This window comes from Nycticebus coucang, chromosome 2 (genome assembly GCF_027406575.1).
Source record: "Nycticebus coucang isolate mNycCou1 chromosome 2, mNycCou1.pri, whole genome shotgun sequence".
In the NCBI taxonomy this organism is placed as follows: domain Eukaryota; kingdom Metazoa; phylum Chordata; class Mammalia; order Primates; family Lorisidae; genus Nycticebus; species Nycticebus coucang.
Window position 1 is genome coordinate 117485911 of NC_069781.1, and position 12972 is coordinate 117498882.

The 12972-nt window shown below is 50.2% G+C and overlaps 1 protein-coding gene across 4 annotated transcripts in view; it reads right to left on the reverse strand.

Moving 5' to 3' along the window:
- The window catches only part of APC2 (APC regulator of WNT signaling pathway 2), a 28756-nt gene that overhangs the window by 7940 nt on the left and 7844 nt on the right, over positions 1 to 12972 (reverse strand). For 3 of the 4 annotated variants that reach the window (XR_008378001.1, XM_053581279.1, XM_053581281.1), the window contains exons 5-14: positions 11675 to 11783; positions 11440 to 11556; positions 9435 to 9512; positions 9136 to 9225; positions 8259 to 8649; positions 7671 to 7766; positions 4698 to 4837; positions 4222 to 4299; positions 3918 to 4034; positions 3404 to 3618 (exon numbers count right to left, since the gene is read on the reverse strand). Coding sequence is in view for 3 of the 4 variants with exons in the window: in XM_053581279.1 (XP_053437254.1) it covers positions 3404 to 3618; positions 3918 to 4034; positions 4222 to 4299; positions 4698 to 4837; positions 7671 to 7766; positions 8259 to 8649; positions 9136 to 9225; positions 9435 to 9512; positions 11440 to 11556; positions 11675 to 11783 (1431 nt within the window). In the remaining variant the exon portion in view is untranslated. The remainder of the gene's footprint in view (positions 1 to 3403; positions 3619 to 3917; positions 4035 to 4221; positions 4300 to 4697; positions 4838 to 7670; positions 7767 to 8258; positions 8650 to 9135; positions 9226 to 9434; positions 9513 to 11439; positions 11557 to 11674; positions 11784 to 12972) is intronic. The other variant, XM_053581280.1, reaches the window with a different exon arrangement.

Genomic DNA, 12972 nt, shown 5'->3' on the forward strand with positions numbered 1-12972 from the left:
ATACTGCATGAGATATACTAAAAATAATTATTTTTAAAGTTTGAAGCATGGGACCTGTAGCTTAGCAGCTAGGGAGCTGGCCACATACACTGGAGCTGACAGGTTCAAACCCAGCCCGGGCCTGCCAAACTACAATGACAACTACAACCAAAAAATGGCCAGGCATTGTGGTGGGTGCCTGTAGTCCCAGCTACCTGGGAGGCTGAGGCAAGAGAATTGCTTAAACCCAGGAGCTGGAGGTTGCTGTGAGCTGTGATCGGCACGGCACTCTACCAAGGGCAACATAGTGAGACTCTGTCTCAAAAATAAATAAAGTTTGACAGGGTATTTATAAAATATTATAAATATTTTTAAAGTATTTATAAAATATTCTCTACATGTTGGCTACCTTTTTATAAAATTTTCTAATGAATATTTGTAAATAAAGGTACATTTTAGCTACAATTTCCCATTTTCCTATTTATGGCAACTTTAATGGCAACTTTTAGGACACCCTGTATTTATTATTATTATTTAATAATTATTTCATTAAGTAAAATTTTAGCATGACTATATAGTATGTAATAGTGTAGATGTACTAAAAATAAATTCTATATAGTTTTATGAATATTTATTAGTAAATTACATGTATATTCTCTTGCTTTTGAGACATAGCCTCAATCTGTTATTCGGGCTCACATGCAATTGTGGGATCACAGTTCACTGCAACCTCAAAGTCCTGGGGTCAAGCAATCCTCCTGCCTCAGCCTCCAGAATAGCTGAAACTACAGGTATATGCCACCATACCAGGCTAATTTTAAAAATAATTTTTATAGAGATGGGGTCTCACTGTGTTGCCCAGGGTGGTCTTGAACTTCTGGGCTCAGGAGATCCTCCCACCTCCTGAGTTGCTGGATTTACAGGTATGAGCTGCCATGCCCCACTATACTTTTGTTTTAATAAAATAATAAGTGTTATCATTTAATAATAAATTTATTTCAGTAATTTAACATTTTAGTATAAGTATATCCCATGCAGTATTTGGGATATACTTTTTATAGAAAGATAAAAATATTTGTATACTTTTTTTTGAGACAGTCTCACTTTGTGCCTCTGGGTAGAGTACCATGGCATCATAGCTTATAGCAACCTCAAATTGTTGGACTCAAGCGATCCTCTTCCCTCAACCTCCCAAGTAACTGGGATTACAGGCATCTGCCACAATGTCCAGCTAGTTTTTAGAGACAGGGTCTCACTCTTCTGTAAGCTGGTCTTGAACTCCTAAGCTCAGGCAATCCACCCGCCTCAGCCTCCCAAAGTGCTAGGATTACAGGTGTGAGCCACTGTGCCTGGCTTTTTTTTTGAGACAGTCTGACACAGTCACCCTGGGTAAAGAGCTGTGGCATCATAGCTCACAGCAACCTCAAATTCTTGGGCTCAAGCAATTCTCTTGCTTCAGCCTCCTGAGTAGCTGGGACTACAGGTGCCCACCATGACATCCAGCTAGTTCTTTTCTTTCTCTCTTTTTTTTTTTTTGAGACAGTTTCTCATTTTGTCACCCTTGATAGAGTGCCATGGCGTCATAGCTCATAGCAACCTCGAACTCTTGAGCTCAAGTTATTCTCCTGCCTCACCCTTCTAAGTAGCTGGGACTACATGTGCCTACCACATGCCTGGCTTTTTTTCCTTTTTTTTTTTTTTTAGAGATGGAGGTCTTGTTCTGTCTCAGGCTGGTCTCTAACCAGTGAGCTCAGGCAGTCCACCCACCTCGGCTTCCCAGATTGCTAGGAGTACAGGTGTGAGCCACTGCACCCATAGCCAGGCATTGTGGTGTGCACCTGTGGTCCCAGCAACTTGGGAGGCTGAGGCAAGAGAATCCCCCTAGCCCAAGAGCTGGAGGTTGCTGTGAGTTGTGACAGTACGCCACTCTACCGAGAGCGACAAAGTGAGACTCCATTTCTAAAAAGCAAACAAACAAACAAAAACAAAAAAACCCTATTGGGTAGCACCTGTGGCTCAAGGAGTAGGGCGCCAGCCTACCAGGGGTAGTGGGTTCAAGCCCAGCCCTGGCCAAAAACTGCAAAAAAAAAAGCCACTGAACCCGGGCTTTTTGTTTTTGTTTTAGTAGAGATGGGGTATTGCTCTCACTCAGGTAAACTTGTGAGCTCAAGCAATCCGCCCATTTTGGCCTTCCAGAGTGCCAGGATTACAGCGCCTGAACCACAAAGCCCAGCCATGGACTCTTGATTAATATTTAATAAATATTTTAACGAAGAATGAGTGTTATGTTATTTAACAATAGTTTTGTGGGTTTTTTTTTTTTTGAGACAGAGCCTCAAGCTGTCCCCCTGGGTAGAGTGCAGTAGCATCACAGCTCACAGCAACCTCCAGCTCCTGGGCTCAAGCAATTCTCCTGTCTCTGCCTCCCAAGTAGCTGGGACTACAGGCGCCTGCCACAATGCCTGGCTATGTTTTTTTTCTTTTTTTTTTTTATTAAATCATAACTGTATACATTGATATGATCATGGGGCATCATACACTCGCTTCATAAACCGCCTGGCTATTTTTTGGTTGCAGCCGTCATTGTTTGGCGGGCCCGGGCTGTATTCGAACCCGCCAACTCGGGTGTACGTGACTGGTGCCTTAGCCGCTCAAGCCACAGGTGCCGAGCCAACAATAGTTTTTCATATAAGAAGCATTTTAGCGGGTGGCCCCTGTGGCTCAGTGGGTAGGGCACCCGCCCCATATACTAAGGGTGGTGGGTTCAAACACGCCCCCATCCAAATTGTAACAAAAAATAGCTGGGCCTGGGCAGAGTCTATGGCTCAGTGGGTAGGGCGCCAGCCCCATATCCCGAGGGTGGTAGGTTCAAATCCGGCCCTGGCCAAACTGCAACAAAAAAAAAGAAATAGCTGGGTGTTGTGGTGGGCACCTGTTGTCCCAGCTACTCAGGAGGCTGAAGCAAGAGAACTGCCTAAGCCTGGAGGTGGAGGTTGCTGTGAGCTGTGTGACATCACTGCACTCTACCGAGGGCAATAAAGTGAGACTGTGTCTCTACAAAAAAAAAAAAAATAGCTGGGTGTTGTGGCAGGCACCTGTGGTCCCAGCTACTCGGGAGGCTGAGGCAAGAGAATCGCCTAAGCCCAGGAGTTGGAGGTTGCTAGGAGCTGTGATGCCACGGCACTCTACCGAGGGTGACAAAATGAAACTGTCTGTAAAAAAAAAAAAAAAAAAAAGAAGCATTTTAGCATACTTATATAGATATGCTGGAAAACAAGTCCCTGGGGACAATTTGAGGGCATCTATTCACAGGAGGACAATCCACAGTGGAACAGGATCTTCTAGTCCCATCCCTATGATACCAGGAACACCCACTTTTCCCTAGCTCCTTTGCCCTGCACATATGGGAAACAGCGGGGCTGACCTGTAGTCCTCACGAGTGGCAATGAGGCTGGACACATTGCGCAGGATGCCGCCACCACTCTCTATGATGGCCAGGGAGTTGCTTTGGCACTTGTAGGTCAGTGTGCTCACCAGGAAGCCAAGGGCACCATCCACCTGGCAGATGGCTGCCTTGTTCTCTGTGCTGTGGGCCGACAGGTTCCACAGGGCACTGAGTACACTCTTCAAGGTGGACTCCTGGGTACAGGGTTGGGAGAGGTGGTGTCAGGACCCAGCAGGGCAGAGGCAGGCCCATGGGCTCCTACACCACCTTCTTCCCAGAGGCCAGAAGGAGAGACACCCAGACGTACTTTCAGATACAGCAAAACATAAGGAAATCGGCTGTCTCCGGATCTGCAAGCCTCAGAGTTGGAAGCCTCAGGCCAGTCTGAGTCTGGACCACTTGCTAAGCTTGATTTCTCCTCAAATCAAAGAACTCACTACCTGCCATCCGTGTCTCCACAGTAGTTCCCTTCCTTACCCTATTGGGTGCCCACCTTGGTGGCCCGCAGGACGCAGTGCACCAGGGCCGTCATGCTGCCAACTTCTCGCAGCACTTTTTTGCTGTTGATGTCAGCCCTCCAGGACAGGTTGCGCAGGATGCTGGATACCACCTAGGTGGGGTGGGGGCAGAGTGGGACCCAGGCCCTGGGGTGGCCTCCACCAACCCACACAGGAGGGTATGAAGTCCCCCCCCAGCCCCTTGTACCCTTAGGGAGGAACGACTGTCAAATGAGCACCAGACAGACTCTCACAGGGCCCCCCAAAAAGTGTCCCTGTCTACCTGCCTGCCACAAGTACCTGGTGGAGCTCTTCACTTTCAGAGGACAGCTGGGCCACAATGGCCTCCATGCAGCCACGGCGTGCACACAGCATGGCCTTGGGGATGACACAGGACAGGGTCAAACCAGGTGGAGCAGGGGACACAAGTGAAACTGCTCCCCCTTCCAGTTCCATGTGCTGGAGCTGCAGACCTGGACCCCAGTCCTCACTGTCACAGTGGAATGCCACTGTGGTGCTAAGGAGAGGAAACCGAGGCTTGGCCAGGTACATCCAAGGCCCCTGCTCTGAGATGGACACCATTCTCTGCAGAGGCCACAGTGGTGTTCCAGAGGACATTGGCCTGGGCAAGCAAGTCCCATGCAGCCCATCCCACCACCCTCTGAGCCTCAGTCTACCCAGCTGTAAGTCAGAGACATTGTCCCCATCTCCCAGGCTAGGACAATGGGGTGGGAGGCTCAGGCCATCCCTGGAGCCCCCCCATGGCCCCCAGGTACCTTGTTGGCAACATCCCCAAAAGTGAGGTTGGTGAGGGTCATGCCTGCATAGCGGCGCAGGGCTAGGTTCAGCGGATCCCGAGTCATCTTATGCATCTCATAGTCCACCTGCAGTAGCTCCGCCACAGCCTGCAGCCCACCTGCAGGGACCCAGCCAGGCTGAGGGGCAGTGGGCTAGCACCTGCAACCCCATCATCCTCTCCCCAGCCTGGCCTGGTCATTCCCCTACTTAGATGTTCCCTTCATCCCACCCAGCCTGTTTTCACAGCCCCTTTCAAGCCCAGGTTTGAGCCCTCTGTAGCTTCCACTCCCGCCTTCTGGCTGCCTGGCCTTTGCACAAACTGTTCCCACTGCCTGGATGTTCTTCCCTGCTCTGTGAGACAAGGTTCCTCGGGGACCTCCCTTCCCCACTCAAGACCATCAGATGGAGAGCTGCATCCCCACACAGGGTCATGATGACAAGTGGCTGTCACATCCATGGTTCTTCATGCACCTGGACTGCCAGGTTTTCACTTCATAAGGGAAAATGAACTTGGGACAGGGGGAATTGTCCCTGTGAGTAGGAGAGAGAACTTCTCACCAAAACTCAGAGCAAAACAAAGATAACATGGGCAAACTGGATCATTCTCTGGGCTGGGCAGGTCTGTGGAGAATGCCCTTTTGGGAAGCGGTTGGCAACACATATCTAAAAACCTCCAAAGTGAAACATGGGCACCCACATGCACAGCAGGAAGAGCCACAAGCATCCATCAGCAGGTAAGTGGACCTACACAACTCAGTCCATGCACATGGGAATACCACTCTGCCATGAAAATGAATGAGGCTCTGACACAGGCTACAACATGGATGGTCCCTGAGGACATCATGCTCAGTGAAAGAAGCCAGACACAGAAGGACAAAGAATATGATTCCACTCATAGGTGGTCCCTAGAATCCAGAGACTCACAGAGATAGAAGAATGGTGGGTGCCAGGAGCTGGGTGGGGTGGGAAGTGTTTCATGAGGACATGAGGACAATTTCAGTTTGGGAGGATGAGAAATTCTAGCTCTCAATATTTATAGTATAGGAATTTAAAACAGGGAAACATATCAAACCCCAGAATACATGGTCCAGCATTCATCAGAGTCAGAGCACCTGGACAGCCCCTCTGAACAAACTCTTACAACAGAATAAAAGTGAAAAAAAGAAATCATGTCTTTGTATTATCATCAAAATAACTGTAATATATCTGGGCACAGTGGCTCACACCTGTAATCTCAACACTCTAGGAGGCCAAAGTGGGAGGATCGCTGAGGAGTTGAAGACCAGCGTAGATAATAGTGAGACCCCCATCTTTACAAAAAAATTAAAATAGTCACTGGGTGTGGTGATTGGCACCTGTAGTCTAGCCACGTAAAAGGCTGAAGCAGGAAGGTCACTTGAGCCCATGACCAGAAGGCTACAGTGAGTTATTATCCTGCCAATGCACTCCAGCCTGGGTGACACAGTGAGACCCTATCTTAATAAACAAACAAACCCTGATAGTCCAGTGGTTTGAATTAAAAAGAGGAAAAAAATTTTTTGGCTTTGTGCATTTCCTAGGTTTTCAGGAACCCACATTTTGAGAACTGCTGCCTTATAATATAAAAGTAATACAAATAGTACAAATGTCAAGTCAGAAGGTTTCAGTTTCCATTGAAAACTGAAATTCTGGGCGGCGCCTGTGGCTCAGTGAGCAGGGTGCCGGCCCCATATACCAAGGGTGGTGGGTTCAAACCCAGCCCCGGCCAAACTGCAACAAAAAAATAGCTGGGCGTTGTGGCGGGTGCCTGTAGTCCCAGCTACTCGGGAGGCTGAGGCAGGAGAATCGCCTAAGCCCAGGAGATGGAGGTTGCTGTAAGCTGTGTGACGCCACGGCACTCTACCGAGGGCAATAAAGTCAAACTCTGTCTCTACAAAAAAAAGAAAACTGAAATTCTCCTTTCCTGCTTTGCCTGGCAGGAACTGTGGCCAAGGTGCTCTGCCTAGTCCCATGTGTTTGAATAGTATCACCGGGTGTGTATGTGCAGGTGTATTTTATAGAAATGGGTCTATACTGCATATACCACCGTGCACTCTGGCTTACCAAGAATTTAAACAGTGGCAAAATGTGCTACTGCATTTAGCCCATCCCTGACTATTGGACATCTATGATCTTTCCAGTTTTCTGGTTTTATTTGGGTTGGTCACTGCCTTCTTGTGTTTTGTTTTTTTGCACCTTATAGCCAGAGGATAGATTCCCAGCTGGGGGAGGGATGATGCACAGACTATGTCCTCACAGAGTCCACTGTCACCAAATACCCCTCTACAGAGGCAGTCTCAATTTGCTCCCAACCTTAGCAGGGGTTGCTGTTTCTGCACAGCCAGACCAACATGATTGTATAAAACATTTGAGTGATCTGACCATCTGCTGGATGTAAAGTAGGATCACACTTGTAAAACAGAGTACAATTCAGCATACTGATGTCATTTTGAGACTTTGTATTTCCTGTTACATGTTTCAATTGCTTTTATACTGACAAAGGAAAAATGTCATAATGTCTCCAAACCTTAAATTCCAAAAGGCCAACCCTCCCCGCCCCTTGGGTGTACATACACACCCAATGGATCTGATTCTGTGTTTTAAATCAAATCATTCTCTGTATTTGTGGCTTCCCATCCACTCTGCTGTTCTGAGCCCCAGACCATTGTGATAGAAAGCCTGTCCCCAGATGAATGGGCCCAGAGCCCTCGGGGCAGACTGGGGGGCAGCATGCAATTCATGGGGATAGAGGACCCAGGATTACTGTCCACTCATAACAGTGCTATGTGACCCCAGGGAGTCTGTCCCTGTCTGAGCCTCACTGCCCCTTGCCCTGAGAATGGTCCAGCCTCTGTCCCACAGCAGCTGAGGTGTCACCAGCTATGTAAGAGCTGGAGCCAAGGTCCCCAGAGGAGGCACATGATGACACTCACCTAGTTCATTCATGGCACGGCGGTATTCCTCATCAAAGGACAGCTTCATCACTGCACAGGTGGCCTGGCAGATCTGTGGCTCGATGGGGATGGGGGCTGTGGGCAAGAGAAATGTTCCTGGGTGGCCCCCAAAGTTCCCACCCATTTGCCTTCTTCTCCCCACTGACTTGAAGGATTCCATGAGCTGAGCTCTGCCACTTACTGCCTGTTGGGACTTCCTTTATCCCCCATAAGAGCTGATAATGAGGCAGCCTGTTTTGCCCAACTTGGCACCTGGTATCTTTCAGCTGTGCTTTGTCTTATATTTAATTTGCAATCAGCTAGAAAAGATAGAATCTCAAGTTTGCACCAAACTTTCCTGATTTACCCACAATCCTTGCATTCAGTGATTCTCTTGGGCATCTGCCCTGCACCAGACCAAATATGACCAGTGGGGGCTCTAGCTGTACTTTGCCAACCTGTCCTAAGCCTCCTGCCCCCATTCAGAGCATGGTACAGATGAGGTGGGCAGCGATGGCTGGTAGCCACCCAGGAATCCCAGCCTTCATGCCCATTGTATGGAAGTGGCCGGGGAGGCCCACTACTCACCACCACCATTGCTGCCACCCTCGGGCTCACTGTCACGGGCCTGCAGCCAGTCCCAGCAGGTCTCACAGTAAGCACGGATCTGCTCCAGCACATGCAGGACACGCATTTCTTTGCGTGCCAGGCCCTGGTCTGGCTGTGAGAAGACAATGTTGTGCAGTGCTGCATTGGCACGCATGCGCGCATCCTTAGCGCCTGGAGCACCAGGGGTTTCAGTGCGACCCCCAGCCATGGTCTCCGCACCATGCAGGATCTGCAGCAGTAGGGGCAGGCAGCCAGAGCGGCGCATGGCCACGCAGCTCTCAGGCGAGCTGGACATGGCGAGCAAAGTGCGTGCTGTGTCCTCCTGGTCACGCGTTGCCAGCATGGACAGCAGCCAGAAGACCACTTCTACCTGGGGGCAGGAGGGCTGGGTCAAGGTGAGAACCTCTGCCCCTGACTGGCCCCAGCCATCCTGTCTGCCCTCCCACACAGTGACTCCCTAAATGCAGTCAGAGAGCCCTGTGACCACAGCCCAAGAGGATTACTTGTTCCATTCACCTAGTGAGCAGCCACACACACACCTGAGGGATGGAGGGGGCACCAGGGAGACACACACTGGGGAAATACCCAGCCCACCCGCCAGCCTCACCGGGCATCCCTAGGGATGGCAATGTACAGCTGAGATGTTACAGAGAGACATCTAGAGTGCCCCCCAAATATACTGGATGGGTATCCCTGTCCACCTTGTCAGAACCCCACCCTCATTGCAAGCCTGACTCCAGGGAAGCCCTCCCAGGCCAGGGGCCTTGGATGAAGGGACAAAAGTGGCTTCACATCTGGCAAGGGTGCGGGGCCTGCCACCCCTCCTCCCCCAGCAGCTCTCCCACCTCACCCTTACCTTGCTGTTGCCCAGCTGAGGGGTGCTGTCCTCAGGGACCTCTGTCTCAGGATCCTCATCCACTGGCACTGACTTCACTGCCAATAGAGCCTGCAAGGAAAACACCAGCTTAGGGGGGCAGGCCCTGCACCCTTGCCAGATGTGAAGCCACTTTTGTCCCCCATGCTGCTGACACTGCCTCTCCCCATGATGCTGTGAGGATGGCTGCATACTGGTCTCTGAGCCCTGGGCAGGGGCCTAGGGGTCCTCACGCTACCTAAGCAGTCACCATCCCTTGGGCCCTGCCCAACCCTCCGTACCTCAGGCTCCGTCTGCTGCACCCGGTCCTGCGCCTCCAGCAGCTCCTTGTCTATTTGCTCCAGGCGCGAAGCGCGGATCTGCGTGGGGGAAACACGTGTGCTGAGGCGGTGCCTGGCAGAACTAACCAAGCTCCGGCCTCTGACCCCGCCTTCTCCTTGGAATGACTCCGCCCCTGAGCCGACTCCATCATCTTCCTCTATGACCCCGCCCCCAGGCTCTGACTTCGACTCCTCCCTGGTATGACTCCACCTCAGGCTCTGACTCAGCTTTCTCCCTATTACGACCCGGTACCTGGACTTTTTTTTTAATTTATTTTTTTATTATTAAATCATCGCTGTGTACATTAATGCAATTATGGGGTACCATGCGCTGGTTTTATATACAATTGGAAATATTTTCATCACACTGGTTAACATAGCCTTCCTGGCATTTTTCTTAGTTATTGTGTTAAGACATTTATGTTCTACATTTAGTAAGTTTCACATGTACCCTTGTAAGATGCACCATAGGTGTGATCCCACCAATCACCCTCCCTCCGCCCATCCTCCCCCCTCCCCTCCCCTCCCCTTTCCCCTTCCCCATATTCTTAGGTTATAATTGGGTTATGGCTTTCATATGAAAGCTATAAATTAGTTTCATAGTAGGGCTGAGTACATTGGATACTTTTTCTTCCATTCTTGAGTTACTTTACTAAGAAGAATATGTTCCAGCTCCATCCATGTAAACATGAAAGAGGGAAAGTCTCCATCTTTCTCTAAGGCTGCATAATATTCCACGGTATATATATACACAATTTATTAATCTGTTCGTGGGTCGATGGGCACTTGGGCTTCTTCCATGACTTAGCAATTATGAATTGGGCTGCAATAAACATTCTTGTAGGGCGGCGCCTGTGGCTCAGTCGGTAAGGCGCCAGCCCCATATACCGAGGGTGGCGGGTTCAAACCCAGCCCCGGCCAAACTGCAACCAAAAAAAAATAGCCGGGCGTTGTGGCGGGCGCCTGTAGTCCCAGCTACTCGGGAGGCCGAGGCAGGAGAATCGTTTAAGCCCAGGAGTTGGAGGTTGCTGTGAGCTGTGTGAGGCCACAGCACTCTACCGAGGGCCATAAAGTGAGACTCTGTCTCTACAAAAAAAAAAAAAATACATTCTTGTACAAATATCTTTGTTATAATGTGATTTTTGGTCTTCTGGGTATATACCTAGTAGAGGAATTATAGGATCAAATGGCAGGTCTATTTTTAGATCTCTAAGTGTTCTCCAAACATCTTTCCAAAAGGAAGGTAGTAGTTTGTATTCCCACCAGCAGTGTAGAAGTGTTCCCCTTTTTCCACATCCACGCCAACATCTCTGGTCTTGGGATTTTGTGATATAGGCTAATCTTACTGGAGTTAGATGATATCTCAAAGTAGTTTTGATTTGCATTTCTCTGATGATTAAGGATGATGAGCATTTTTTCATATGTCTGTAGGCCGTGCGCCTGTCTTCTTCAGAGAAGTTTCTCTTCAAGTCCCGTGCCCACCCCACCTGGACTCTTGACTCCTCCTACTCCCTGCCATGGCCCCACCCACCAGCTAAACCCCGCCTTAACTTTCTAGAACTTGCCCTTCCCCTAATCTAGCCCTGCACATATGCCCGAGTTCTTGGGCTTTGCCCGGACTGAACCTTCTCTGCCTTCACCCACCAACAGCTCTAGCTTCTGGTTCCCACTCCTGAGTCAGACTCCACCCACCGCAGTCGGCGCTTGGATCTGCCCACCGGCATGACTCCGCCCATTCAAGCCCCACCTCCAATAAATCTCTGCAATCCTATCTACCCACATATATATGACTCTGTCCGTTAGCCCAAGCCACAATAAATTTCTGCGCTCTGACCCGCCCGCCAGCATTTGACACTGTCCACTAACTCAAATCCCGCCCACAACCTGTCCCCTGACACGCCCACTGAAATGACTCCTCCCATTTATCCAAGCCCCACCCACCAGACTCTCACGCGGATCTGCGCACCTGTGCCCGTTGCACCATCTCGTCTGAGGTGCCGAAACGCTCCTCCATCAGCGAACGGATGTGCTGGGCCTCAAACTCCAGCTGCTGTCGGATCAGGTCCATTTGCATCGAGAACTGCTGGGAAGGGCGGGCGGGCCACGGTGAGGGGTTCCTGGGGCGGGGAGGGGGGAGCGTCCCTGCCACTCCCCTCGCCCTTGGCTGGCACAGTTGACCCCTGCCATTCAGACCCACTCACCGTCTCCACGTGCGGCAGCTCATCCAGGCGCTTGGACAGACCCTGAAGCTGTGAGTAATACCAGAGCTTTTCCTTCTCCTCTTTCTCAATTTCATTCAATAGGAAACACCTGGGGGAGGCCAGGACAGAAAGCACGCCACTGTAGATGTGTTTTACTTGAATTTTTGTAATCAATTGGCACTTACTGTATAGCAAATTTAACAGGCAGCAAGGCAATGTCTCCCTATGGCACGTCTGGCACTAGGGTCTGGGGGTTAATGAAAGTAATTAAGGGCGGCTCCTGTGGCTCAAGGAGTAGGGCGCTGGCCCCATATGCCGGAGGTGGTGGATTCAAACCCAGCTCAGGCAAAAAAAAAAAAAAAGAAAGAAAGTAATTAAATAGGGCACAGATAATTAATTTAAAGGAGAGAAGGCAATTTGTTTATAAATTCTGATCCTCAGAGAAAGACTCTGACAGTTCTTTTTTTTTTTTTGGCCAGGGCTGGGTTTGAACCCGCCACCTCCGGCATATGGGGCTAGCGCCCTGCTCCTTGAGCCACAGGCACAGCCCAAAAGTATTCCTTTTTTTATTTTTATTTATTTTTTTTTTTGCAGCTTTTGGCTGGGGCTGGGTTTGAACCTGCCACCTTCAGCATATGGGGCCGGTACCCTACTCCTTTGAGCCACAGGCACTGCCTCTCTGACAGTTCTTGTTCTGACTCTGTCACCTCTCCATACTTGCTGACCTCCTGCCAGCTTACACATAGGCTTCAGGCACCAAGAGCTCCAGGTGCTTCAGAGTCCTCTCTTAACAACTCTCTGGGGAGACACTACTAGTCCCATTTTGCAAAGCATTAAGTCTAAGGGTTTAGGGGACTTGACTGAGGCCACACAGCAGAGTACTGAGTTAACTAACTCCTAACTGACTCCCCTGAATCAGCTCATTTGACCCCACACAACCCTAGCCTGGTGAGCAGAGCCTGCGCCTCCTGCTGGCCTGGGCCCAGATTTCTTTGGCCGTGTCCCTCTCTCCACAAAAGCTGCCTTAAGGCCCTCTGGCTCCAGTCCTGAATGTGAGCCCTGTCCCTGCACATAGCCCTGTCTCTAGCTAGGCCTGTTTGTCAGGGACTCCTGGGAGGTCCCTCAAGGAGCCTTTACCTTTGCCAGGAATGCCCCCACCTTCCAGCCTCTCTGTCCTCCAGCTGAGGTCAGCTGAGACTGCACAAGAGGAGAAGCAGCAGCTGGAGGGGGAGTAGGGCTGGCTCAGTGGGCAGAGGGCCTTGGGGGCGGGGCTGAGTCAGAGTTATGCAACAGCTGCT